Source organism: Fusarium venenatum (assembly GCF_020744135.1).
Source record: "Fusarium venenatum strain MPI-CAGE-CH-0201 chromosome Unknown EDB82scaffold_4, whole genome shotgun sequence".
NCBI lineage: Eukaryota > Fungi > Ascomycota > Sordariomycetes > Hypocreales > Nectriaceae > Fusarium > Fusarium venenatum.
In genome coordinates this window covers 7,263,604-7,288,385 of record NW_027072132.1, presented here as the reverse complement: position 1 = coordinate 7,288,385, position 24,782 = coordinate 7,263,604, and the positions used below count along the sequence as shown (strand labels likewise).

The 24,782-nt window shown below is 46.3% G+C and overlaps 10 protein-coding genes and 1 non-coding gene across 11 annotated transcripts; 6 read left to right on the top strand and 5 right to left on the bottom strand.

The window, feature by feature from the left end:
- The first annotated feature begins 157 nt into the window (after positions 1–157).
- On the top strand, positions 158–1,162 carry EDB82DRAFT_518244 (SGNH hydrolase-type esterase domain-containing protein). The gene is made up of 2 exons (XM_025725754.2): positions 158–718; positions 772–1,162. The coding sequence occupies exons 1-2, from the start codon at positions 329–331 to the stop codon at positions 1,123–1,125; spliced, it is 744 nt and encodes a 247-aa protein (XP_025594322.1). The 5' UTR covers positions 158–328; the 3' UTR covers positions 1,126–1,162.
- EDB82DRAFT_469262 (cytochrome P450) lies at positions 1,163–4,938 on the bottom strand. The gene is made up of 3 exons (XM_025725753.2): positions 3,278–4,938; positions 3,089–3,209; positions 1,163–2,781 (listed from the first exon to the last, which is right to left on the bottom strand). The coding sequence occupies exons 1-3, from the start codon at positions 4,686–4,688 to the stop codon at positions 1,266–1,268; spliced, it is 3,048 nt and encodes a 1,015-aa protein (XP_025594321.2). The 5' UTR covers positions 4,689–4,938; the 3' UTR covers positions 1,163–1,265.
- Positions 4,939–5,332: 394 nt separating this feature from the next.
- Positions 5,333–6,820, bottom strand: EDB82DRAFT_518239 (Endonuclease/exonuclease/phosphatase). The gene has a single exon (XM_025725751.2). It carries the CDS (start codon positions 6,676–6,678, stop codon positions 5,518–5,520), a length of 1,161 nt encoding a protein of 386 aa, XP_025594319.2. The 5' UTR covers positions 6,679–6,820; the 3' UTR covers positions 5,333–5,517.
- On the bottom strand, positions 6,821–8,947 carry EDB82DRAFT_518236 (uncharacterized protein). The gene is made up of 4 exons (XM_025725750.2): positions 8,077–8,947; positions 7,842–8,032; positions 7,369–7,790; positions 6,821–7,324 (listed from the first exon to the last, which is right to left on the bottom strand). Exons 1-4 carry the CDS (start codon positions 8,446–8,448, stop codon positions 6,993–6,995), a joined length of 1,317 nt encoding a protein of 438 aa, XP_025594318.1. The 5' UTR covers positions 8,449–8,947; the 3' UTR covers positions 6,821–6,992.
- A 266-nt stretch (positions 8,948–9,213) lies between these two features.
- EDB82DRAFT_t290 lies at positions 9,214–9,295 on the top strand. The gene has a single exon. It is a non-coding gene; the product is annotated as a tRNA-Ser (tRNA).
- EDB82DRAFT_518235 (alpha-L-fucosidase-domain-containing protein) lies at positions 9,283–11,714 on the bottom strand. Its single transcript, XM_025725749.2, has one exon. The coding sequence runs from the start codon at positions 11,390–11,392 to the stop codon at positions 9,563–9,565; it is 1,830 nt and encodes a 609-aa protein (XP_025594317.1). The 5' UTR covers positions 11,393–11,714; the 3' UTR covers positions 9,283–9,562.
- A 356-nt stretch (positions 11,715–12,070) lies between these two features.
- EDB82DRAFT_355828 (uncharacterized protein) lies at positions 12,071–13,302 on the bottom strand. Its single transcript, XM_025725748.2, has one exon. It carries the CDS (start codon positions 13,007–13,009, stop codon positions 12,311–12,313), a length of 699 nt encoding a protein of 232 aa, XP_025594316.1. The 5' UTR covers positions 13,010–13,302; the 3' UTR covers positions 12,071–12,310.
- A 713-nt stretch (positions 13,303–14,015) lies between these two features.
- EDB82DRAFT_580731 (uncharacterized protein) lies at positions 14,016–16,335 on the top strand. The gene has a single exon (XM_025725747.2). The coding sequence runs from the start codon at positions 14,166–14,168 to the stop codon at positions 16,203–16,205; it is 2,040 nt and encodes a 679-aa protein (XP_025594315.1). The 5' UTR covers positions 14,016–14,165; the 3' UTR covers positions 16,206–16,335.
- A 304-nt stretch (positions 16,336–16,639) lies between these two features.
- EDB82DRAFT_542259 (uncharacterized protein) lies at positions 16,640–18,951 on the top strand. The gene is made up of 5 exons (XM_025725746.2): positions 16,640–17,269; positions 17,326–17,520; positions 17,574–17,618; positions 17,674–18,283; positions 18,340–18,951. Exons 1-5 carry the CDS (start codon positions 16,779–16,781, stop codon positions 18,778–18,780), a joined length of 1,782 nt encoding a protein of 593 aa, XP_025594314.1. The 5' UTR covers positions 16,640–16,778; the 3' UTR covers positions 18,781–18,951.
- Positions 18,952–19,458: 507 nt separating this feature from the next.
- On the top strand, positions 19,459–21,431 carry EDB82DRAFT_542258 (amino acid permease/ SLC12A domain-containing protein). Its single transcript, XM_025725745.2, has 3 exons — positions 19,459–19,892; positions 19,941–20,817; positions 20,873–21,431. Exons 1-3 carry the CDS (start codon positions 19,581–19,583, stop codon positions 21,301–21,303), a joined length of 1,620 nt encoding a protein of 539 aa, XP_025594313.1. The 5' UTR covers positions 19,459–19,580; the 3' UTR covers positions 21,304–21,431.
- Positions 21,432–21,994: 563 nt separating this feature from the next.
- Positions 21,995–23,974, top strand: EDB82DRAFT_453475 (uncharacterized protein). The gene is made up of 5 exons (XM_025725743.2): positions 21,995–22,736; positions 22,784–23,013; positions 23,067–23,178; positions 23,234–23,515; positions 23,566–23,974. The coding sequence occupies exons 1-5, from the start codon at positions 22,436–22,438 to the stop codon at positions 23,871–23,873; spliced, it is 1,233 nt and encodes a 410-aa protein (XP_025594312.1). The 5' UTR covers positions 21,995–22,435; the 3' UTR covers positions 23,874–23,974.
- The last annotated feature ends 808 nt before the right edge of the window (positions 23,975–24,782 follow it).

Sequence of the window (24,782 nt, the reverse complement as noted above, 5' to 3'; positions counted from 1 at the left end):
AATATCTTAGAGGTCCCCAGCTCAAATACATGTAGTGATGGTTTCGCTGTATCATTGACCCGAGGTCACCCTTACTCAACTTCATCGACAACCCCGCAACGATGATCTTGCATCAATTCGAGAATTTTAACGTTCCGACTTTCTAGATTCGTCCACAACCCATCGCTGCTTGTGATTGTTGCGCGTATAACATCTAGCATATTTAAATCATGGTAGGAGCCACAATGTCGCTGTTGTTCTTACGCAGAAACTCCAAGTTTGTGGTGATTTCTTCCACCAACATATCCCAGCTCGGTACCAGATCAAAGGCATAGATATTTTTGTCAAGATGAAACTTCTTTCTACCGTCGTCTTAGCTTTGACTTGTGGCCTTGTCCACTCAAGCCCTACATCAAGGGCAGCAAAACCACCGAAATTCTTCCTGATTGGAGATTCCACCGTCGCTGTGAATGGCGGCTGGGGTGACGGACTCCTCTCATATCTCAAGGCCCCCGCCGAAGGCGATAATAGAGGCGTGAGTGGTTCTACAACTGTGTCTTGGAAGTCCAGTGGCCGCTGGGATACACTTATCCGAGATATCAGCTCTGCCAAGGGTGACTTTGAGCCAGTGGTCACTATTCAGTTTGGTCACAATGACCAAAAGGTGATGCAGTTGGACGAGTTCCATTCTAATCTCGTCAGCATTGGTAATGATATCAAGAACGCCGGAGGGACACCAGTACGTTAGACTTAACCTACATTGCAGATTCAGTTCGAGCTAAATTGGATTAGATCTTCATTACATCATTGACACGACGCACATTCTCAGGCGGACAAGTTGTCGAAAATCTCAAAGACTGGGCTGCGGAAACTATCGCCGCTGCTGGAGATGTCGGTGCGGGTTACCTCGAATTGAACAAAGCGAGCACGGATTATGTCAATGCGATTGGGGCACAGAACTCTGACTATTACAACTGGGGGCCTGGCGATAGGACGCATCTCAATCCTCCTGGCGAGATAGTCTTTGGGCGCATGGTTACTGATTTGTTATTGGAGAAACGCCAGGACTTTGTCGTCTACTTTACTTCGAATGAGGCGCTGAGCGAGAAGATCAAGAACGGGGAGTTTGCAAATGGGGAGGAGTGATATTTAAGGCTGGAAAAATATGCTGAGAATTTATCATGATATATAACTTTGATGTCTAGAGATACACGAGATTATCTGACTTGAGACACACCCGTGAGCGTACATGTATAACATATCCAGGCATCCTAAACCCGATGTGTCTATTTAACCACTGTCATCACACGATTACCTCCATCAATCCCAAGACCTTCGAATACGTGAGTGAGAATCTTCGTAATGAATCTTTCCATATACTCCTCGTTGTGGTATTGTGTGTTGAAAACACTGGATAGCTCAATCTGACCATCCCATGAGCCGAGAAATACTACCACCCCAGCATTGATAGGCTGACTAGCAGCCCATACTTTGGAGAGTTCAAAGATACTGTCAGAGCTACCTACTATGGTAGAGAGATTGCCGATGGAGGACAGAGAAACAGGACAGAAAGGTGTCTTCTGAACAGCCCATGGATCTACACCAGGTGGTGGAAAAAGAGTCTGGAATACCTGAGGGGCGAATAGAGCTTGTTCGTATGTATCATTCGACAAATTTGGTTTGATCTGTTGGTAGAAGTCTCGGACTTTGATAGCTAGCTCTGATAAAGTATCGACTTTGGTCCCATCATCAGCTGAGCTTGGTATCTTGACATCGATACCAAGAGCTTGTGCTGATACAGCATGATACGCAGCCGCGGCATGATCAGGACTGTTGAACGGTTGAAGACAGTAAGGATGAATGTTGATCATGGATCTGCCAATGTAGCGAGTAGTATAAGCCTGCTCTTGTCGAGGCTGAAGCTCACGGAGGGCCATGGTTAAAGAAGCAGTAAAGACATGTGTCAGGCTGACCCCCGGAGCGATGTTCTTACAACCGGCCAAGATCTCGCTTGATAGTGACTGAGAAGATGAAATAGCTATGCGTTTCATGACAGACGCACTATCGTTGGAAGCGCTTGGCGGCAGATTCAACCAGCATGGGTGATTGTAAACGCTGCCATTGGTAGTTTGGAGTTCTTGGAATCGCTTCGTTTGATCTTCGGACAATAAGTCGGGGATGGACGCAGCAACTCGTAAGGAAGGGGAAAGTCGTTTCCGGAGGTCAATATCAGGTAGTGGGTATCTGAACCCGTTGGCCTGTTTATAAAATGAAGAGGCGTGTTTGAAGAGTTGGCCGAGTAGTTGAAGAACACCAACTCCATCAGTGATATCGTGAGGGCATCGAAGGACCACTGTTTGATGTGCGTCTAGTCCAGACTTGGCCATGTAGACCGTTGGCAGGTTGAAAGAGGGTGCCTCGTCGTTGAACCATGAAAGTGCACTTTTATTGGTGTTGATGATCTTAAATGTCGAGTCGAGCCAGGACTTGACATCCTCATCAGTGTCAAAAGGCTTGTACAAACGTTTCCATGTGTGGGGTTGATCGCTGCATTCAATGTGAGAGCCCAAGGTCGGATGTTTATGCCGTAAAAAAATCCAAGCATTTCGTAAAGCACTTTCGACATTGGCATCTAAATTCGCGCTCGCATCTTTGACTTGGAATGAAGCGCATGCCGTGACGGGATAACAACCGTGTTCTTTTTTGGCGTAAAGCTGATAGAACTGTTCACACTCGTCGATATCTCGATGCCAGTAGCCTGCATTGGACTGTTTCCAGTGGAATCGAGTTTCTTCGGTCATGCTGTAGGACTTTGATGCCTTAGATAAAGGAAATTAGGAGGATGTTGTGTGAACAAAGGTGCATATTAATAGCAGAAGACACGACTGTGAGTTTTCAATCTCGTCGAGTAAACTGCGCGACATCACGTGGAGAGAGCATTCGTCTGATAGGAATTCTTCGTTCTCGTATTCGTTCTATTATTCAAGTGAAACAAAGGATTCAGGTATTATCCTTGTACTGCGATGTACCGTGAAATTATCACTGCGCAACTCACGACAAATTTCACGGCGCTCTTGTCAAGACGATCCTTCCATATCCAACCAATTACGCTGTACGTACTATCAATTCTCGACTATCTATTCTTAAATCCTTCTTATCCTCAACGTAGCCTTCATAGGAGGAATCCTGTTCTGCACAATCCAAGTATTCCGTGGCCTCTCCTCCAAATGCTCAATGTCGTAGTTCAGCAACATATACGCTATCATCATCTTGATCTCATTTGACGCAAAGAACCTACCAGGACATGCGTTTCGCCCCAAGCCCCAAGCCAGAAAGTCTTGCGAAGTTGTCGGCAATGCGTTTCGCGCACTCTTCACATACCCGTCCTTCTCATCGTGTCGAGCGTTGTAAAAGCGCAGAGGTACATACTTCTTCGGCTCAGGGTAAATCTCGGGATCTTGAAGTACTGAGTAACCTGGGAGGGCTATCCTGAGACCCTTGGGCACATGTGTACCTGATGGAAACGTGACGCCCTTCTCGGCTACCACAGTACGCGAGACAGCAACTGAAACGATGGAGTTCTTGCGCTGGCTTTCACGGATCGCGGAATCAAGCTTTTCTAGCTGTGCGACGGCACGTTTGTTCCACTGTCCATCGTGTTGCTGTAGCACGCTCCTGATTTCGTCTCGCAACTCGGTGATCAGGTCCGGAGGTGATGCAGCAATGTCGAGGAGAGCGTGGGTAACAGAAAAGGTGGTTGTATGGATAGATGCGAAATTCAACAAAAGCACACGTTCTGATAAAGCGCTGACCTGCCAGTTCTTCGGGTTGCCAATATCCTTGGCTTGTTCGATCAGCCACTGAAGATAGTCATTCCGTTCAGACTTGGGAGGTTTCTCGGATTCTGTTGCTTGCGAATCATACTCTGCAAGACGTGCCTGGATTTCTGGTTTGAGGATACGCTCAAATTTCTTGTTGTGGATTCTGTTGGGCAGGGTTATTATCGGTGCGACAAGTGGTTTGAGAAAGTTGGGAAAAGGTTTGAGAAGCATCGACGATATCGGAATGTCTTGGGCAAAAGCGATACCCATCTTAAGCATCTCATCGTTGCGACAGAGCGGAAAGCCGACGAATGCACGGTTCGTCATGCCACTGGTAATCTGCTGCGCCTTTTCGAAAATGCAAATCTCAGTCCATTCCGAACTAGTACCCCAGTGCTTACCGACAACATGCTCCAACTCATCGGCTAAATGAGGAATGAGGTTGCCCACCTCTTTCGTAAGTCTGGTAAGCACTAGGTCCAGATGGATAGGGTCGTGGGTCAATGAAGGATCCATGGTGGTCCAGTCAGTCTGCAAATCATGTTCAACAGACTTGTGCATGCTAAGCTCATCGGTGGGTTGCTCGCTTGCAAATTTCGTATCAGATCGTGGTAAAAAGATGAAGTTTCCACCGTCGAGTACGGGAAGAATTGTGGCTTGGTTCTTGTATTGCGCGTATGTTGATTTGAGGACAGCTTTGACGTCTAAAGAGTTCCGGATTTTGGCTTGGAAGAGGGGGAACCAGTCGCCTTTACGGGCGCCGATGATGGGTAGATCTGGGAGATTTGATGGTTTGAGAAAGAGTTGGTAAATTTCATATAAGATGAAGATGATAAGCGGCCCAGCAATCGCTGGACGCGACAGCAAATCCGTTGCTGTTTGCATCATCTTGGAATGGCAATTGAGAGTACCCCGCTTATGAAGAGATGAATCAAGTCACGATGAATGGTGGCATTGACTTGGCTTTATATATCCATACCAGATCGGCTGGTAATCACTTACTAAAAGGGTAGCGGTGTCATGATACGCAAGGCACCCAATTGCAACAGCCCTTTTTATCATCAACTCGTTTAGTCTCTGTGATGATTCGAAGATGCAGCCCTTGTTCCTGGAAATTCAAGGGCGTTCTCGTACAAGGGCTGCTGTGAGTGGTTGGTTGTTGGAACCCCTCTAAACTAGCGCTGACAATCGCTTGGGCTGGCTTATTCCCAGTTGGCACTCTTTTTTTACAGGGCTAGGGTGAACAAAACATCGGTCGTCTGACACTCGAAATCATTCTACCAGCGTCCGACGTTTTATGTCTACCTAAGGCCGGGAGTCCTTGGAACCTCTGGCTACTTTTGTTCAGTACCTGTTGTATCGTCAAACACGGAAATCACACGGGTTGCTTGTCACTGTTTCTTGACCTGAATAATGGTTTGTTCTTATAAACGGCTTTGTTTAAGACGAAGGTGAATAATTATTAATAAAGGCGGCCGGTTATGTATAAACAGTGCCCAAGTAGGCGGTCTATTCAACGGGTCAACTTGCGTCTGGCAGGAAAAAGAGGATCGTTAGATATTGGTCCAGGGTAAATCTGAACCTCGACCTCCAAGCACAAAGAAGAAAAAAACACCAAATGCACGATGCGGTATCAATAATTGGCTGTGTAATGCTGTTCGAATATTCTCGATATTTCCATAGTTCCCCAATCCCCAAACTGAACAACGAATCATGTTTAGACAATGACTTCAAATAACGCCTTGACACCAAGATGGTCGGTGATCCACGGCCGCTCAAACCCACCCGAAACAATTTCCTCTCTTATATCTTTTTCGTCGAGATCAGGCTCCACATCATTTCCGAATCTTTCAAATTGTAAAAGTTGCAGACTATCGCCACGGAAAAATACCTTGTCCAAGCGAGAACATCCATGTAGTTTCCGCAATCTTGGAGAAGCCTGTTGACCCCATGTGTATCCCCCATTATCGTCCCCTCGTCCATCGCCCTCTTCACCGCCAAGCTCCAAATATGCATCCTTGAGATTATTGTCCGAATGGAGAGAGCAGTCAAAAGGCTGAATGGCGTTAAAGTCCCCTGTGACAATGGCGTCGGCAATATCGTCCGCGTGCATGTGTGAAGCGATAAGGCGCATTTGCGCTGGGCGAAGCGGTGGTTCAAGGGGAAGAGACTCGAGATGCGTATTGCAGAACCTGAACTTCCTTCCATCGGAATTCAGCGATACGTCCACAAATAGTGCATCTCGTCCCATCTTGGTAGCAGAATAGTGTACACGGAAACACGATGATATATCAAGCCGTCGGTTAATCAACGTGGTTGTACCATAAGTCCCAGAAGCCCAAGCCGACTTGTCAACATCCGTTCGATAAAACCCTTCACGAACCCAGTCCTTCTCGCCGATAGTGTTCAAATCAGATGATACACACTCTTGCAAGTTGACAATGACAGCTGTGTCCTCTTCCAAGCGGTACTGCCGGGTAAGCTCTTCCAAGTGCTTCAGGGCAGCATTCATTCGGGACTTGGCGTGTGGTAGATTGAAATCTATGTTCCAGCTGTATACTGCTATTTTCGTGACCTTCATCTTTCCAGATGATACCTCGGTAGATTGGACAGGCTGCCATTCGTTGTTCTTGGTAGCCCATACGTAAAAAGGCTGATGCCATAGTTCATCGGCTTTCCATGGGACTGAGGAAGGCGAATTTCCCATCTCTATGGTATCCTGCATTGCCATCTGAGGTTTGACTGACTGATTTGTTGGTATTGGCACAATTTTGATGGATCGATGGTTGTAGGAGGAAGAAACAGCTGCGCTGCGTACAGCTCGGAAGCCTCTTCTATAATAGCCCTTATAGAGTTTGGTAATTGTCCTGTGAGTCATGTATATTCTCGGGGAAAGGAATTTATCAAGAGAACCTTAAATTGACATTTTGAGATTTGAATCCGTAAGGATATTGTTGGAAATCAAAGTTTGATAACAAAGCCCATGTAAAATATGTGGTGACATCAAGAAAGTCTTGATGAGTCAAAATCTGACTATGTCATAGCCAGGGTGGGGTAAATATCTGACCAGGCACCCGAGGTACCCGACGTCGTCCAGAAACACGAATTACGTTTGACATTCCGTTATCTAGCCTTACCAGCGCGCAATAGACAAAAACAAAGCCTGATCTTCGTGCGGGTAAGATGGTAAATCTATAGATCCAACTCGAAATCCCAAACCTGCAGCTTTCTATCCGGGAATCCACCAGCCTGCCTCACAAATACGCTCAAAACACCAAACTCATGCAGCCGTGCCTTGTCGAATAAAGGCTCAGTAGACGTGTTAGGGATTTCAGCCAGAGATGCCCAGTCCTTGAAACCCTTGGAAGCTGTTGCCACGTAGATTCCTGTAGCTTGCTTCACCGGGTCTGGAAGAAGTCCGAACAGGTATTCGCCTGATGCGTCTCCAGCGAATTTGCCTCTTGGATCATACAGGTCAGGGCCATTGAGACCAGCTGGGTTGATCGCGTTTTTGGTCCATTTTCCTACAGATGTCAGTTCATGTTTACGACAACGTACAATGACTTACCGTTGGTATCTCGTAGGTAATGCTGGTAGAGATGTTCTCCAGACAGCAAATCCCTCATTAGAATGTGGAAACGTCCCCTGGTATCGACAAGTTGACCCTCTTGGTTGACCATACGACTGTTCTGTGGTATATCCCAAATCAGAGTGCTTGCATCAGAAGTCGAGAAAGGCTTGGTAAGCTTGGTGCCATTAGTGTTGAGCCAGGTCTTGCCATCGTCATTGGAGTAGGCAAAATAGACGCCATGATTGGTGTCAGCGTTTGGTGTCTCTCGTACAGTCCAAGATGTGTAAAGTTTTCCGTCAAGGTAGTCAAGTCCGTTGATGTATGCGTTGTTGTCGTCACCTTGGATGTACATCCCTTGAGCTTGCCATTTGCCTGTGGAGGAGCTGTAGCGATGGATGTAACTGTCGCCAGATCCAGACCTATCGTTACAAGTAAGTATTGACGTCATCGACAGCTAGTGCAAAACTTACTGTCCAATGCGAAACTCGAGAAGCATATCACCATTTGGGAGTGGTTCGAAACGAGGGTAAGTCAAAGGTGAATAAGGCCCTGTCGATCCATCCAACGAGTGAATAACTGGACCAAACAGTTCCGAAGACCATTTGGAGGGGATGTTCTTGGCGATACCTGCCTTCGAGACTCGGTAGTTGATGGGTACATCCTTCACAAATCAGCTCAACTCGATTGGTCATTCGCGCAACTCACATGATGGTCAAAACTAAGATGAATCTTTCCATCACCCGAAATCCCCATGGAAATCATGTTATGCCCATCCATCGTCTTTTGAGTATAGTCATCAAGCGTAAGATACTCCCAATCCGCAACGCTTGGTGAAATCTTTCTTCGACCAAGTCGGACAAAATGGTTGAGGTAGCCTGCTGGAGCAGTTTCGTAAAAGGTTACATATTGATAGTCGCCGTATGTGATGAGAGCATCTTCTTGATAGCTTACACCATTAAGTCGTTCAGAACCCTGGATGTCTGTACCGATGGTCCATTGTTTGGTGGATTTGACCGTCAGGGCAGTTGTGGTCGCCATTAGGCTCGCGAGGGAAAAAATGATGCTAGAGAGACGCATCGTGGTGAGCGGCGGAAGATTGGCTGGTACGGAGGAAGGAAGATACCTGGATGTACTGTTTGCTTTATATAACGAACTTCCAAATTGACTACCTTGTAAAGCTGTCAGTCCTCGTGGTCAATCTGTCGTGTGGGGAAATACGACACTGGTAAAAATGTGCTTGGCTATACGTAAGGGCATGTATATTATCACATTCACCTTCCAAATCACGTCTAGATTTTATTGATCCAAGAAGACCCAAATTTTAGACGATGACAAGGTTGTTGGATTGGTTCTGCAAGTACTGGTAGAGCTAAGGTGTCGATCGGAGTATTAGTCGGGTTGACATCTCCCGAGAATCCGATACAGGGTATGTTGATAGTCCATCGTTGACGTCGAGTTTGTAGACTTAAGACTGGATTTGAGATAATTAATCACACTTATTCAATTAGTTGAGATTCGAATCGAAAGTCTAAGTCATGAAGATTTAAACCTCGACCCAGTCATTATCAATTTGCACGCGTTGGTGTTCCTCGTAGCTCGTCATGTCTTATCCCGAAGCGGAGTCAGGATCGTCAATCTCGGGTTATCATCCAAACGAGAGCAATTATCCAAATGAAAATAACGTCAGAATCAAGAGTGTTGTTTATTGGTGGTGTTCAAATTTTTTGACATCAGAATAGCTGTTTTTTTATGCATAACAAAACAGATGAAAAGGGCAAGACAAAGACACGACCGGCGTTCTTGAAGCAAATTTCGGACATCATCTCGTATCCAATCAGCTAAGGCGCAGTGGCGGAGTGGTCTAACGCGATAGACTAGAAATCTATTCTCTTCGGAGGCGTCTGTTCGAATCAGGCCTGCGTCGATTGGTTTTTTGTTTTGCTGTTGCGAGCGACAACTGAATTTTCTTTTTGCCATTTTTCAATGAAAGAACAAACCGGGAACTGATATCTTTAATGAACACATTCATTAATTATGTCGAATAATCTGAACATAAAGCGCCAATCACGACTGAACAATGGAGATAGACAAAGTATGAAAACAAGAAATTTGATCATCACTTGAAGAACAACTAGGCAACTCTCCGTTGATCTACTCTGAGTCCCCATTGGGCATTCGGCGCATGTTTACTTCAAATCTTTGAGATCGCGATGGATCCCACAGAACCTTCCTCCACCTCATGTTCACCAGCGCTGAGCTCCTTGCTCTCCCTAGTAAACCTGGATCCAGTAAAAAGAGTGGCCTTCGTACCAGCTGACACTCTAATGAAGCGAATATCCTCAGGATCGAGTCCTGCCTCAGTCAAAAACACCGTGTCAAAAGTACCCAACTCAAGAGAAACACCCTTGCCAGTGGCATCTGCTTCAGAGAAGACAGCTGCACCACGTTTAGGCTGAGGTACAGGAATGCCACCATCAAAGGTAAGTTTCAAGACATAGGCGAGTGATTCGGCTGGTTGGGAAGGAAGGGCGATATCTAGGACATCTTTGGACTGTTCCCATTCTGAAACCTTGATGTAATCGCCAGCTTTGTCGCCGAGAAGCTGGACAGACTTTAAGGACTTGAGATCAACCAGAGCGTTGGATCCAAGGTTCTTGACGGACACGAGGTTATCCTCTGGCCAACCAAGAACAGTAACGTAGAGAACATCATCTTCCTTGTTGCGCGTGAAGCGAACATCGCTGCTGTTCCCTTGCAAAGGCGCTGTAAAAGATCCACCCTCGACCTGATTCGGTCCCTCACCATAGATATCCCAAGCTCGAGTGTCATAAACAGCCTCGCCGTACCGACCAAGGAAGTCACCGATATCGTTCAGAACCTTGATCTGTTCCTCAGGCAACACTCCAGAAGCCATGGGTGAAATGTTAAGTAGCATGTTTCCGTTCTTACTAACACGGTCAAGCAAAGAGTGGACCATGGCTTTGGAGCTGTAGTACTTGATACCAACTGTGTAACTCCAGCTTGATGCACTGATGGCATCGTCTGTTTGCCAGTAGGGACGAACGAGGTTGGACGGTCCACCGCGTTCCCAGTCGTCTACGGCTGATGTATTGCGGAAACCATGGTCATGGTGCTTGTAGGTAGTGACAACTTCTTTACCCCACTCCTCACCTCGGTTGAAGTAGTAAGCAAGAAACTCGAGACGCTTCTGCTCGTCTACTGCACAAGGCCCTTCGAAACTTCCACATTCTCCGGGACTGTCGAGCGAGAAATCGTTCCAGATGATGTCAGGTTGAACGTGATCCAGCATCTCTCGGTGCTTGTCGAACCAGAGCTGATCCGATTCATCGCGAGGCAATTGCCCAAGAAGTTTTTGGAGACTCGTGTCGTTTGTCTTTGGCGCCCATTGGAAAAAGCCATTGTAGTTGTACGCCTGATGCATAGCAACAACAAGTTTCATATCATTCTCCCGCACAAGATCCGCCCAGAGCTTAACCAAGTCTAGCTTGGGGCCATAGTTGACTGGGTTCCACTCATTGATCTTACTATCCCACATGGAGAAGCCATCATGATGTTCAGCCACTGGTCCGGCAAATCGAGCACCAGAAGCTTTGACGACCTTGATAATAGCCTCAGGATCAAATTCACCACCTTTAGACTTCAGGACAGGTTTGAACTGGACAAAGTTACCCTTTTTGTCCTTTGCACCCTTGATGAAGTTCTCGTAGCCCCATTCCTCTGGAGGTCCGTATATTTCTGTATGATGCTTTCTCTGATCAGAGTCGGGTTCATACATGTTGCGTGGATACCATTCGCTGGCGTACTGGGCTGTTGTGAAAGCGCCCCAGTGCCAGTAAACGCCAAATTTGGCATCGCGGTACCATTCGGGTGCGGCGTTGTGTTTATCTGTTGACTCCCATGTTGCTTCGTATGGACCCTTTGCCTGGGCGGTTGCACTAGCGGGAAATAAGGCGCAGGCCAGAACCACAAGGACGGTGGCCTTGGGAGGGAGGGGAATCATGATACCGTTCGAATGATGAAGATGTCTTCTGATTTACTTCAGAGTGCTGGAGTACGGCCAAAGTGCTGAAGTGCAATCAAGCAGTCCCTAGGAGCAATACTAACACTGAGACAACAACTTGAAGGGTTAATGCGTATTTAAAGTGCCCTTGCATCTGATGCACAAATACGAAGGCAAGGAACATCATAACTTGGAAAATACTTGCCTCGGTCACCATGCATTCAATCATACTATGACTCGACGGTCATTACTACGGTATTTTACAACGGTAGTTCCTGATGAAGATCTGCAGAACAGGATTCGTGCGCATCTTTACTCAGGACTGCCAAGTAAATAAATCTGGTGACGTTACACGGCATTCAGTTATTAACCGGGATCGTCAACCTCATGTCCATATGAATCTTGTTCACGGCCCGCATCGGCCCGGAACAAAGGTTGAATACTGGCAATGTGCGGGGAAGATATAGCGCTTGTTCTAATGAAAAACGATCTGCTGAATACGATGTTACAGTGTGTTCTTGTGTTCTAATGGTGGGCTTTTGAACCCCTGGAACATCCCCGCGTTACCCCGCAAAGAATCGGTGCTGATGGCTGAAAGCTTGGATAAATGACTGACAAAATGGTAGACTGGAAATAATGCAAGGTTATTATTGCACATATGACTTCATTAATGGCAGGGAAATTTGTAGTCACGGGTAATCATGAACGCAGTGCTTGTTTTGTCAAGGAATTTGTATTGTCAAACTAGTCAAACTACAATAAACGCCGTCCCATCCAGGAACACAGGCCGTTGTGCTACAATCTATGCCATGTTCCTACCTACCTGAACTCCAAATGCAAGCCGATTGCGTGTTGCAGCACTCATCAGAGACTCACCCCACCCCATGAGAGACAAAGTCTCTCCTCACCCAATAACATCTAGTCCTTGGTTTCGGTTACTCGCTGATGAAGGTCTGCCCTCGGATCAGCAACGACACGTCCCCGGCGATCCATCCATGAGCTTGGTTTTCCGCTATTTACGTGCAGACGCCAGACAAGGATTCTCCATCTAGAATGTTCAGGCACGCTGAGATCTAGCTTAATCGCCGTCCCGATGGGAGATACCTGGCCAACATTGCGAGGATGCTCAAAGACATGTTCCTTGCGATCGATCCAAGTTCGAATCATATCATCCTTCATGCTGACAAGTTCAACATCACGAGGGGAGATTGACGCATCCGTAGCCACATGCGGGATCCAGCGCCATTCCCCGTGAACGGTCTTGAGGAGAGCAAAGAAGGATGGGTACCCCTCGCCTTTGTCGGTGAACTTGAGACGTAGAATGGAGCGTTCGTACCAGCTTTCTGGATTGAGATATTCCTTGATGGCATCCTGGAGAAAAGCTGTCGAGATGGACAGGTAGGGGTGCGGGTTGGTGCTTTCCATAGGTGAGATGGGAGTCAGGGTAGAGGTGGCGATTGCTTGATCGTCCTCAGCATGAGATGCTGGGTGGGAATCACCGACGGAAGTAGTTTCTATCTGCGACATTGTGTCATGCTCGTCAGTCTGCTTTAGGATGCGCAGATGCTTTAGCTTAGAACCGAGCTGGACGATTTTGTCCTTGATGTTGGACGACATTTTGATGTCTTGTCGATGGTTTGTTTGGAGTTGTTCTCACGACTTTGCGAAGATCGGGAAAATGTTGAGAGTGATGCTAATAGACTTACCTTGGTCAAAACTCGAAGTCAGTGAGAAGATTGTAGAAAAAAGAAGAAGAAATAGAAGGAGGAACATGAGATTATTTATAGTTTTCCCGGGAGTCAGTTGTTACGCCATTTTTTGATGTTGTTCTAATGTTTTAGTATAGCATAAGCTGTGTTCTTTTGAACACCTTTTTGCATTGCTTTCAATGGTGAGTGTGACAGGCCTCGCATAAAATCACATTGACCATAAAATAGGTATACTATTCAGTTCAGGAGAAGCGTGAACCGCTGGAACAAGTTCAAACTGCGAAGGTGAATGCTAGGGATGATATTGATGAGGAACAACACTTACAAATAACCAACTTCAAAACACATCGAATCACTGTTCTACCAGAACGATATCATGAGTTTTCGCATTCCTGTAGAAGGAAACCAATACTGAAAACAAATCTTGCTATGTCACAACCATGCTAGTATGTCTGTCTGGTGGGTAGCAGGAAAGTTGGCCTCCCAAGTCTTAGGTTACAAGAATAAGTAGTCTAAGAGCAATAGCTCAAGAAACATAAACTGACCTACTGATTTCGTCTCTAATACTTTCAGCGGCTAATTGTTCTGATACCCTGAGGTGAGCTTTTATCGTAGTGAAGGGCGGGGTAAAGATAGCAAAGGACATAGTCACGTGTGTTACAATTGAACAGCGAGTCCGCAATCATAGTCGGCTGTCATGCCCTCAATAGCGACGCTAATCCCGGTTTTTACGGCGTATTATACATGGTACATTGTTGAGTTTCTCTTTTAAGTAGGTAGTAGTATGGATTTCGCAAATTAGCAATGAAAATAAGCATTAAAGCCGAAATACTTCCTTGATTGGTCCTTTACCCGGCTATTATCCGGTGTCGGCGTCACGGCAGGATTTAACAGATGTCTTCTGTTTGTTCAGCCTCACTACAATCCAGATTTAACTGTTGCCGGCACATTTAAATTTACTAACCTAGACCGAGAAATCACTTTTTCTCACTTATAGCCAATCTATCATCAATTATGTTTTGGCTTTGAGTTATCTATGACAAACTCTGTTTATTGTCCTCAAAATGAATGACCTCAACTGTAACGGCCTCAACGCCACGGAGTGCCTTTTACGCGTCACCACCAGTATACTCGAACAGCTAAAGGAAGATAGCAGCGAGTTCAACTGGGATCCCGCTAGCTTCGTCGTCACTCTCGTCATCGGTATCATTGCAGCTGCCTTTGCGTTCTTTGCCATTATTCAAGGGTTCTTGGCTGCCGGTCCAGGCAGACATAAATGTAGCAAATATGCTATTGGTACTTGGGCTAGTATCTCCAGGCGCAAGTTCGACTGGTCTGAACTACGATATCGCTCAATCGCTCATACCCCTATCATCAGCATTCAAGACCTGGTCCTCAAAATGGGATTACAAACAATTGACGGAACCCATCACATGGAGTGGGAGTGGAGAGACAATGGTTCTGGATGCTGGAATCAGGATCGACTCTTTCCAAAACTCAAGCACGTCACAAAAGAAGACTCTGATTATTTCCCTGCAACATGGCTTCGCCTTTTAACTCATACCGGACTGCATCATCCAGAGTTATGGAGAACAAATCCACAAGGAACAGACTACTTACCGTCTGACTTGGCAGCTGCTCCTGCATATTCAACTGTCGCTGATTTAATAAGCATTGCATCCATCACTGCTGGCAAGATACGATTCAACTCATTCGGTCACGGTACCGCAAAAGATGCTTCCATGCGAGGCGAATACATGGATCTCAATTTCCGAAGCCATCCTCTTCTGGGTGTGTATGCTGTAATTGATCAAGCTATTCCATCTGGCAACGACATTTTCGAGCGTCATGATATGGGGAGATACCATCGCCCATCCGCACAGAAGCTACTAGTCAAATTAGCGTATGGTCAAGGATTCCTGCTTAGCGTTCAACATCTCCAGGCTGATAGGGAATATGATCCCGCCTCTATGGACTTGAGACTGTGGTCTGCCGAGAGGATGAAGAATTTTTTTACATCTTTAATCAACAACGTATATACGTATCGATGTGATTGTAGAACAAGCGTTTATTCACAAGAACACGATGCCAGAGATCACGGAGAAGTGATGTTCGAATGGTGCCGGGCTAAAAGGGTTCAAGACAACCGTTCCCTAACTTGGGCGCCTGATCCTTTGCTTCTTGGTGAAGGAGATGTATCAATACTTGCAGCTGCTGTGCCACTCACAAGAATAAATCTTTTCCCAAAGAAGCTGGCTAGAGTTGGTGACAAATTTATCTTTTTGGTAATTCTCAGTCGCTATTGCATGAACGCCGATATCTCTACGAGCGAAACTATATCAGCGACAAACGCTGATTCTGAAGTGGAAAGTAATAGTCTTCCGTCTTTCCAAGTTTCCCCAGAACTATGGGGATATTTATGTGGATACATAGCTGGTCTGGGGGGGCCAGTTGATGTTCACACATATCATAGCATTTTCGGTGTTCCCAGCAGTCATGGGCCAAACATCATCCGAAAGGAGCTTGATCGGATTGACTCATGGATCAAAGAGAACCAGCAAGAAGATGTAATGGTGTGTCGTATTATGGCTCTGGCTTTCACCACGGCAGTGTGCAAGGAAATGTACCAAGGAGATCAGCGAGGGCGAAGATGGCCAATCGAGTGCGACATCACGCCAGGGGAACGCCACAACATTGATGAGACGATCAGCTACGAGGATGAAGTCAAACCCAATTCCTTAGAAGCTGTCACCGACCTCATAATCCGTCAGGTCCAGAAATTACGGAGATATGAACAAAATCGTCGACCCGGAACACTTTCGGTGAACGATTATTTTACCAAATCTTGCAAAGACCTTCACAAGTTTTCGGGGTGGACACCCAACGAGAAGCCTTTCAGATTTTTAGAGTATATGGAGCATATTACGAAGCTCTGGGAGAAGGATAAAAATGACTTCAAGTATCCAACCAAGCAGGTGCAGCATTATCTAGACGATATTCTTGTCTACCGCGCCACCTTGATCTACATGGTGATTTCACAGGCTACAGACAACAGTCATATTCTCACCAATCCTGAAAATTACAAGCTAATACCCGTGATCTGATTACACGAGCGGGAATCTTTTATAGTACGAAAGTAATTGGTTTGGGGGGCAGTGGATAGTTATCAGTATAAATGGAATAGATATTTAGCATATAGAAATTTATATAATTAAAATTCTTCTGTTGTTTATGCCTTAAATTATAGACAGTAACACTGCCTTCTAATGCAGAAACATTGTCCATATTAAGGGAACAATTTATTAAAGATTCTTTTCTCAATAGGCTAATTGAAGATATGATACCGCAGAGATAGTTGACAGATGCCCTAAGTATACCATTACAATTGATTCAGGGATGCCCTCAATAGCTACGCCAATCGCGGGTTTGTGGCTTATGCATTATACGTTGTTCAGCTACTATTTATAACGTAACACAGATCAGGCAGCAGCTCGGTCTAAATATCTCTGACTGGCTGGTTTTCTAAACTGCGGGGATGAGCACTTGTGAGACCACACAAGGCAGTCAGCACATCCGATCAAAGAAGGAATCGTCAGCATAAAAAGGGACAAGACGCCCAACTTCAGTCCCAACCCTCCTTTTCAAATTTCTCTGTTCTTCACATAGTTTTGAGTGCAATGGCGGACCTGGACATTCTGGGTATTGCCCAACTGGGTACCAAGCTATCAGGTGCACTTGACCTACATGCTGAGACATGTCACCAGGCCCGAACAAATGGCATTCTCAAACTTGTTTCCCTCATCCATTCGACATCAAGTACACTTCTAAAAGTACACGAACTGTCTCAACAAGCTCCTGATGCTTTCACCGAAGTTTGCATAGATGACATCAATGGCCTTGCCGCTACGTGCAGGGTTTTGTTCGAAGGAACCCTCGTCCTGTTTACCAACAGAGAAACACACAGCGAGGAAGACAGCCAAATTGGCACCATGACACAAGAACAAGTCGAATCTCTTCTCTCTTCTTTGGCGGTTAAGATATACCCGGGTTACAAAGTCTGGGAATGGCTAGGGCCTCGTCTTAAGATCTGTCATCAGGAGTTGAGACAAGTCAAGTTCGAGCTCATGTTACGTTTTCTTCTTGGTAGTATTGCTCAGTTCCAATTGAGGTTTATATTTCCTTGCGATATATCTTTGGTGGAAGATGCTGATCTTCTCTTTTCAGCACTACAACACGTTCTCCAGGCGATTGGGGGAGCGAACGAGCGATGCGATTTTCTGCTGAGAACATTGCTAAACGGCGCGTCGCATACCATAAAAAATACATTGAGAAGCGGAAAGATTGGACAAAGAAAGACGATTCATCATCTTCGCCTATGGACTCTATTGAAGAAAAGGGAAGTGTTGTTACAAACTCAAGGTAAAGTCTCCTATCAAAGGCGTATGATGTTGTTTTCTGACACTGAGTTTTAGTTCTGTCACGATGACACCCTCATCTGTTCAGGTCAGAGATTTGATGTAAGTTGGGCCGCTCCTGTCTGGAACCTCACCGTTATACTAACACTCCGGATAGGGACAAGAATACAAATGATGCGAAAGACGTCAGGCCCTCAGTCAACAATGAATCTCCTGTCCCCACGAAGCCAACTCCTCGAGAGAAAGACAATGCTATCCCGATCTCTTCAGGTAGCACTTCTTACCTAGACACCCCTTCTAGAAACTGGTTCCAACGTTTGTTCTCGCGTAATTCTTTCGATCAATGGACGTACGAGGATATCGAAGCATATACGATCCACTTCGTAAACGGCAAGAGGGACGTCACAAAGCTGCCACTAGAAGAGAAGGAAATTGTATCAACCCTACGAAAGTTGGCTTCCAAGCGTTTTTGGGACAGTCGTCCTGCGTTAATGGAACAATACACCTCACTTGACCGTACCATTCGTCAAGACGTTGACGAGGGTATCTCAGCTGCGAAACGAAAGAGCTCTCGCGAGATGACTCTTGTCGCCATGTCGGCCAGGAAGAAAGACTCATTCACTAAGATCGAAAAGGGGGGTTGCTCCACTACAGAACTGCCAATCACGCTTTTCTTCAAGCTCGGTGCATCATATGCACCTATTTATATCGTTGATACAAACAACGAGAAGTGGGCTGTTCCTTACAATTCTTGCTATACTGTAGAGGTATGTTAGAATATTCTCCTGTTTGGTCTCGATGTGGCATTTGCTTATCACACTAGATGATACGAGATTTGATCCCATCACTCGGCCGCTTCAGTCTATATAAGCCTCCGGGAATTAACAACGGCAATTATACGATACTTGCGGACAATAACATGACTGTCACACCAGAGGTCTGGGATTCTATTCGTCGGCCCGGTATAATTTTGAGGTTGAACACCCTGCCATTTCCACCGCCGTCATGTGGTGCTCCACCTGTAAGAGGTTTCATGTGCCCTCCGCCAACATCACTCAAGAGGACGATATTGAGGGATATTTACCAAGAGATGAATGACTTTCTCAAGCTGTCTCATTGTTGGATGCCGGACGAGGAAACGATGAAACATGTGGGGCTGGAAAATCTTCTTCGTCTTTGGACGAATGCCATTGACACTGAGGCTCAAGACAGTGATGATTTGTCAGATTCGAGTTGTTCTTCTGGGAGCGATTTTTATGACTAAATAGACTGAGCTAAATGGGCTCGGTGTGGCTTGGGTATGGAACCAGATTGAGAATAGCGATACATGTCGTCGATAGCTACGAATACGAGATGTTATCAGATATCTTAGATCCCTTCAGCCCTACAGCACACACATCTTGGGTTACAGTGACTAAGTTAGCAAATACCGATGGATAGAAACTGAATGGAGCGGTGCACTGATTAGGTAGGTCCAAACCATGTGGGTTTTAACCCCATCAAATTGGTCCAAGTGCAGCTGTCAAAGGCCACCTCCAGGTTTTGACATGCGGATACCTCCTAATATCGGCTACATAAGTAAATCCACATTGGAAGAGCGCGGTGGCTGGTCACATCAGCAAGTTTTAGACAAAAGACGGTGACCAAATAATCTAAAGCCAATTCAACTCTTACGATGTCGGAACGATAACCATCGTAAAACAATCCTTTCAAACCATAAAATATCGCAAAATTAATCTATTCATTCGCCATCGCCTCCACCGAGCAATAGTTAAGAGGCTAGAGCCGATATGTGGAGATGTAGATTTTATCGCACCAAACTAGATTCAACCAATGTCCCACATCTCGCCCCTGAGAAGACCCATAATCTTCCCCATTGCCACCTAGTTCTAGGGGACACCGCGCGCTAGTAGTGAAAACTTCGAATTGCGCAATCGGAGGAGCCAAAGAGCCTCCAAACTTCAGGAGTCCTTCTTTTTCTTTATATACAAAGCACAACTTACTTTCTCTTGGCGGGTCTTTTGTTTCTGTCAATTACGTTACATTTATTTATTGTTGGTAATAATGGCGCCTGATTATCCTCACGACGACGCTATTGAGACTGCTCCCCCCGTGGACGCGTCGTATGGACATACCCATGAGAGTGATGATGAGAAACCTGTTCTCAGCAATGGTGGTGAAGGTCCTACGCAAAGACGATTGAAGGGATATCACATCACTTGGATTGGTCTTTGCGGTGGTATCGGAACGGGACTTTTCATTGGTGCTGGTTCAGCTTATGCTACCTCTGGACCTGCTGGTTTGCTATTGGCTTATTTAGTTGTGGGCGCTGTCCTTTGGTCTGTTATGCAGAGTATCTCTGAGCTTGCGACACTGGTACGTTTAACGACAATTGATGGAAAGGGAAAATACTGACTCTGCTAGCTACCTACCGCTGGTTCATTTCCTCACTGGGCAACTCGCTTCATCGACCCTTCAGTCGGTTTCTCCCTCGCAATCTCATACGGCTACTGCTACACCATCTCCATCGCAGCAGAATGTTCAGCATCCGCAGTTCTCGTCAGTTACTGGACAGACATCACTCCAGCAGTCGTCATTACCGTCAGTCTTGTTCTCATCCTCTGGATCAATTTGATGGACGTCAGATTCTTCGGTGAGGCTGAAGTCGTGACCGGTGCCATCAAGGTTCTCTGCTTCTGTGGTCTTGTCGTTGTCGCTATTGTCATCACTGCTGGTGGAGGTCCCAAGGGTGACGCGATTGGCTTCCGATACTGGAACGACCCCGGTGCTTGGGTGGACTACAACGGCATCACTGGTTCATCTGGACATTTCCTTGGTTTCCTCTCAGCTTTTGTAAACGCTTCGTTCTCATTCATCGGTGTTGAGACTGTCGTTATCACTGCCGCAGAGGCCATCAACCCCCACAGGGAAATCCCCAAGGCCGCCAACCGTGTCACCTACCGCATTGGCTTTTTCTACATCCTGGGAGCTTTCTTGATTGGTCTCATTGTCGATCCCCGCAACGAGGGTCTTGTGTCTGGCTCTGGCAACGCCAAGAGTTCACCTTGGGTTATCGCTATCCAAGCTGCTGGCATCAAGGTTCTGCCTTCGATCATCAACGCTTGTATCCTTATTTCTGCTTGGTCTGCCGGTAACTCGTACTGCTGGGTTGGATCTCGCATGATTCTCGCCATGACTACAGACCGACAACTTCCTCAGTTCTTTGGTCGCACGACCAAGAAGGGTGTTCCTTACGTCGCCGTCATTACCTCGTGGCTGTTTGGACCTTTGGCCTATCTCAGTGAGTTTCCTTTACCAACACATTAGTTTTTGGATGATGAACTAACAATTTCCAGGTCTCGGTTCCGGTGGTGCTGCTCAGGCTTTCGACTGGCTACTCAACCTCAGCACAGTAGCAGGCCTCATCGCATGGGCCACTCTCTGCTTCTCCTACCTTCGTTTCTACCGCGCTATGCAGGTCCAAGGTATCAGCCGTGATACTTTGCCCTGGAAAGCACCTTTCCAGCCTTACACTGCCTGGTTCGGTGGTATCGGCTCGGTCATCATCACTCTTCTCTGCGGTTTTCCTGTTTTCCTCAAGGGTAACTGGAACACTGCAGACTTTATTGCTTCTTACATCGGCATTCCCATTTTCATCATTCCCATCATTGGCTGGAAGCTCGCCTATGGTACCAAGTTTGCACGGGCTAAGGACATTGATGTCTGGTCTGGTCGTTTGTCGGTTGAGGAACCTACTGGCCAGCTGTCTGAGAAGACTGCCGTCTAGCCTTTTTACACGTGTCAGACCTATACTCCTAATTCAACCGGAGTCAGTCGCTTCTAAGCGTTCTTTCAACAATTCTAGAAAAGTCATTTCTTCGCAAGCATTGCACATTATTTAGACATATAGACTAGCGATCAAACTTACATTAATAATATCATTACCCAACATGTTATCTACCATCCCGCGTTGAAATGCATGCATTAACAATTTACCTCGACGTTAAGGCTTTCGCGCATGCGAACATGGTATGGTGACTGTAGGTCGAATTGTTCTAGAAACACCAAGTGTATGGTGGGGCACATCTCACGACTGAGTCTCGAACACGTTATCAACAACTCAGAACATCAAAAATGCCAAGAATGTCCAAGAGCGGCAGTTACAAACTTTCTGACTCAACAAAAGAACCAATATTTCTACTTTGAATGACGCAATTAAAGCAGTAATTCAGCTTATCGGATATCCTCCTTCTCATCTCGTCTCTATCCGCATTGACGCAAACAAAACACCAATAACAAGGTACATAATATGCCGCGAATCAGGAACCACCCCAGAACACGATAACCGAAGTGCGTTGTCCATCGGAGGTGTTTTCTCAATTGATCATCGTCTCACATATAAACTAACCTATTAAGCATATACCATTGCCGAGGCCACTTTCCTTTCGCGGAGTCAACAACCGTGTAGTTCTTGTCTATGATTCGCTACATGTCGGCGCTTAAAGAGGAACCTTTGCTTCTGCCGACCCCTCCTAACCAAAATCATGGCTGATAATGCAACCTTGGCCAGGGGCTTTTCAGCTTCCCGTTTGGGAAAGGTACTTTGCGGAGATATGGGAGCTTCCGTGCTTGATGTTGTATCACCTTAATTACCTACCTTTTTGGAGACAAGGTCCGGGTCTGGCCAAGATGGCATCATTGACAGAAGTTCGATAGCGTTATCAGAAGGTCTGATGATCAAGATAGTCTCGACGATCGTCATATTAAGAGAGAGAGTATTATAATCAATTGTCGCGATTGACTATAAAGTCAAAGCCGCCAGCCACTTACTTATTCACGATTCTCTTCAACCCCGCACCTCATTCAATCTTTACCCCATCTCTTGTGCGCTGTTGATCCTCGAGAACGAAATTGCCAAGATGCGGTCTTTTCTTCTCGCTCTTCTCCCTCTGGCTTTGGCCACGGCTGTTCCTAGCTCCAAGAAGGTTGACTACAATGGCTTCAAGAGTCTTCGTGTCACCCTTCCCAAGGGCGCTGATGCTGAGGCGATCAACAAGCTCGCTGCTACCATCCTGAACCCTGGTGCTGGTGAGGAGCTCGACATTGTCGTTGCTCCCGAGAACGTTGCCAAGGTCACCAAGCTTGCCGCTGACACGACTGTTTTGGTCGAGGATGTTGGTGCTGTCCTTGCCAAGGAGGAGACTTCCACTGTATATGCTGGTATGTTCAGTCATTAGGACGATAAGAACAATGCTTACTATGTGCAGTTCCCAGCGAGACATGGTTCACCGCCTACCACCCCTACGCTGATCATCTTCAGTTCCTCACCGACCTGCAGACTTCTTACCCTAGTCAATCTGAGGTCTTTAAACTTGGAAACTCTGTCCAGGGTCGTGCTCTGACTGGTATCCACATCTGGGGAAGTGGAGGCAAGGGATCCAAGCCTGCCGTCGTCTTCCACGGAACTGTCCACGCTCGCGAGTGGATCGCCACCATGGTAAGATATGATTGTTTCTGTTGATGATATATGGCTAATATTGTTTCGTCAAGACTGCCGAGTACATGGCCTACCAGCTGTTGACCAAGTACAGCACCGACTCTGCTGTCAAGGCTCTCGTCGACAAGTACGACTTTTACATCACCCCCATTGTCAACCCTGACGGTAAGTCTTTACAAGAAGCTAGGGGCATTACAGTAATGCTGACTCATAATTATAGGCTTCGTCTACACCCAGACCACCAACCGTCTCTGGCGCAAGAACCGACAGACTGTCTCTGGAAGCACCTGTGTTGGCCGTGACGTCAACCGCAACTGGCCTTTCAAGTGGGAGTTGACCGGTGGTGCCTCTACCAACCCCTGTGACGAGACCTTCAAGGGCCGTGCTGCTGGTGACGCCCCTGAGAACAAGGCTATCGTTAGCCAGATTGACTCCTTGGCTGCTGGCCGTGGTATCTCTTTCTACGTTGACTTCCACTCCTACGGACAGTACATCCTCTGGCGTAAGTTCATCCATCATCTACTCATCATGTCCCAACTAACATTCTTACAGCTTACGGCTACGACTGCAGCGTCGTTGCTCCTGAGGAGACTCGACTCTCAACCGTCGCCGCTCGCATCAACAGCGGTATCCGTGGCCAGTCCGGTCTCTCTTACACTGCTGGTAACTCTTGCCGTGCTCTGTACGCCACCACCGGTGACAGCATCGACTACGTCCAGGGTGTTGCCAAGGCCAAGTACGCTTACACCATTGAGCTCCGAGACAAGGGTACCTACGGCTTCAGCTTGCCCGCTAGCCAGATCCAGCCTACTGTTCGCGAGACTTGGGCTGGTGTTGTTGCTGGTCTCCAGGCTATCTAAGAGAATGGGAAAGTTTCGGCTTGAGGGCTGGATTTGGGGAGATTATGAGATTGTTGGATGGTAGAATAGTTGGTAGTACATAAATAAACATTTGCCGACTCAACTAATTTTTTATTTGGTATCGCTCAGTGCTAGTGAGTAACCCATTGGCCCTACCCTATAAGGTAGACATTTTGTCCATATAACCTTCCGTCAACCACATTGTAGCATATCATGGGAATTCTGAATGAAAATGTATATATGAATTTTAAATAACCTCAACCACATTATTTTTACTAAAACTCAATCTGTTGGACTGCATGTTGGTAACTGATCTTTTTTGACGATTCCATACTTCTCCGTAACCAAACCATTCAAACTCCAAGAAGAAACCTCTACCTACTTGATTGATGGGGTTTTCCTCAAAGCCTGATAGGAACCTTTATCTGCAATAATCTCGTTCCGACATATAGAGACAAAAATGTGAATCTTGTATTAAGATGTTCTTATCATCGACTGAAATACAGTCATTAGTGGTAAACTCATTTTTTTCTAGTTCACAATTACTTATCACGATAGCATAACACTATGAAGTGTTTGTGCACGCTTGACCACATGCGGATAGGAGCTGACACGGATGAACTATGTTCCGACCGACCCGCTTGGCACAGCGACATCTCATTGGTGGATCATCCGTGGCTGCCCTTGCATGACCGTCAGTGGCAGGAAATGCTCGCCCTTGGCGTGTATGAACAACTTCGATGTCGGTGGATTTTGACGTACAGTGTTATCAAAAATAAGTAAATGACGGGATGAGGAGTTTGCTTTCATCATCTGTAATTGATGTCATGAATTATCTGTAGCAAGTTGATGATATGTACATAAGAAATCCGCTGAAGTAAGCCAGAATAGGAAAGTATGCTGACAGCC

Excerpts from the sequence above, each read along its gene's own strand:
- EDB82DRAFT_518244 (XM_025725754.2), top strand. The coding sequence starts at position 329 with ATGAAACTTCTTTCTACCGTCGTCTTAGCTTTGACTTGTGGCCTTGTC. Across the intron at positions 719-771 it reads AGAACGCCGGAGGGACACCA|ATCTTCATTACATCATTGAC; the intron begins GTACGTTAGACT and ends AAATTGGATTAG.
- EDB82DRAFT_469262 (XM_025725753.2), bottom strand. The coding sequence starts at position 4,688 with ATGATGCAAACAGCAACGGATTTGCTGTCGCGTCCAGCGATTGCTGGG. Across the intron at positions 3,210-3,277 it reads GGGGCGAAACGCATGTCCTG|CATTTGGAGGAGAGGCCACG; the intron begins GTAGGTTCTTTG and ends TACGACATTGAG. Across the intron at positions 2,782-3,088 it reads GAATTGATAGTACGTACAGC|CATGACCGAAGAAACTCGAT; the intron begins GTAATTGGTTGG and ends AAAGTCCTACAG.
- EDB82DRAFT_518239 (XM_025725751.2), bottom strand. The coding sequence starts at position 6,678 with ATGACTCACAGGACAATTACCAAACTCTATAAGGGCTATTATAGAAGA.
- EDB82DRAFT_518236 (XM_025725750.2), bottom strand. The coding sequence starts at position 8,448 with ATGCGTCTCTCTAGCATCATTTTTTCCCTCGCGAGCCTAATGGCGACC. Across the intron at positions 8,033-8,076 it reads ATCTTAGTTTTGACCATCAT|GATGTACCCATCAACTACCG; the intron begins GTGAGTTGCGCG and ends TGATTTGTGAAG. Across the intron at positions 7,791-7,841 it reads CTCGAGTTTCGCATTGGACA|GTCTGGATCTGGCGACAGTT; the intron begins GTAAGTTTTGCA and ends TTGTAACGATAG.
- EDB82DRAFT_518235 (XM_025725749.2), bottom strand. The coding sequence starts at position 11,392 with ATGATTCCCCTCCCTCCCAAGGCCACCGTCCTTGTGGTTCTGGCCTGC.
- EDB82DRAFT_355828 (XM_025725748.2), bottom strand. The coding sequence starts at position 13,009 with ATGTCGTCCAACATCAAGGACAAAATCGTCCAGCTCGGTTCTAAGCTA.
- EDB82DRAFT_580731 (XM_025725747.2), top strand. The coding sequence starts at position 14,166 with ATGAATGACCTCAACTGTAACGGCCTCAACGCCACGGAGTGCCTTTTA.
- EDB82DRAFT_542259 (XM_025725746.2), top strand. The coding sequence starts at position 16,779 with ATGGCGGACCTGGACATTCTGGGTATTGCCCAACTGGGTACCAAGCTA. Across the intron at positions 17,270-17,325 it reads ATTGCTCAGTTCCAATTGAG|CACTACAACACGTTCTCCAG; the intron begins GTTTATATTTCC and ends TTCTCTTTTCAG. Across the intron at positions 17,619-17,673 it reads GTTCAGGTCAGAGATTTGAT|GGACAAGAATACAAATGATG; the intron begins GTAAGTTGGGCC and ends CACTCCGGATAG.
- EDB82DRAFT_542258 (XM_025725745.2), top strand. The coding sequence starts at position 19,581 with ATGGCGCCTGATTATCCTCACGACGACGCTATTGAGACTGCTCCCCCC. Across the intron at positions 19,893-19,940 it reads TCTCTGAGCTTGCGACACTG|CTACCTACCGCTGGTTCATT; the intron begins GTACGTTTAACG and ends TGACTCTGCTAG. Across the intron at positions 20,818-20,872 it reads TGGACCTTTGGCCTATCTCA|GTCTCGGTTCCGGTGGTGCT; the intron begins GTGAGTTTCCTT and ends AACAATTTCCAG.
- EDB82DRAFT_453475 (XM_025725743.2), top strand. The coding sequence starts at position 22,436 with ATGCGGTCTTTTCTTCTCGCTCTTCTCCCTCTGGCTTTGGCCACGGCT. Across the intron at positions 22,737-22,783 it reads GACTTCCACTGTATATGCTG|TTCCCAGCGAGACATGGTTC; the intron begins GTATGTTCAGTC and ends TACTATGTGCAG. Across the intron at positions 23,014-23,066 it reads GCGAGTGGATCGCCACCATG|ACTGCCGAGTACATGGCCTA; the intron begins GTAAGATATGAT and ends TGTTTCGTCAAG.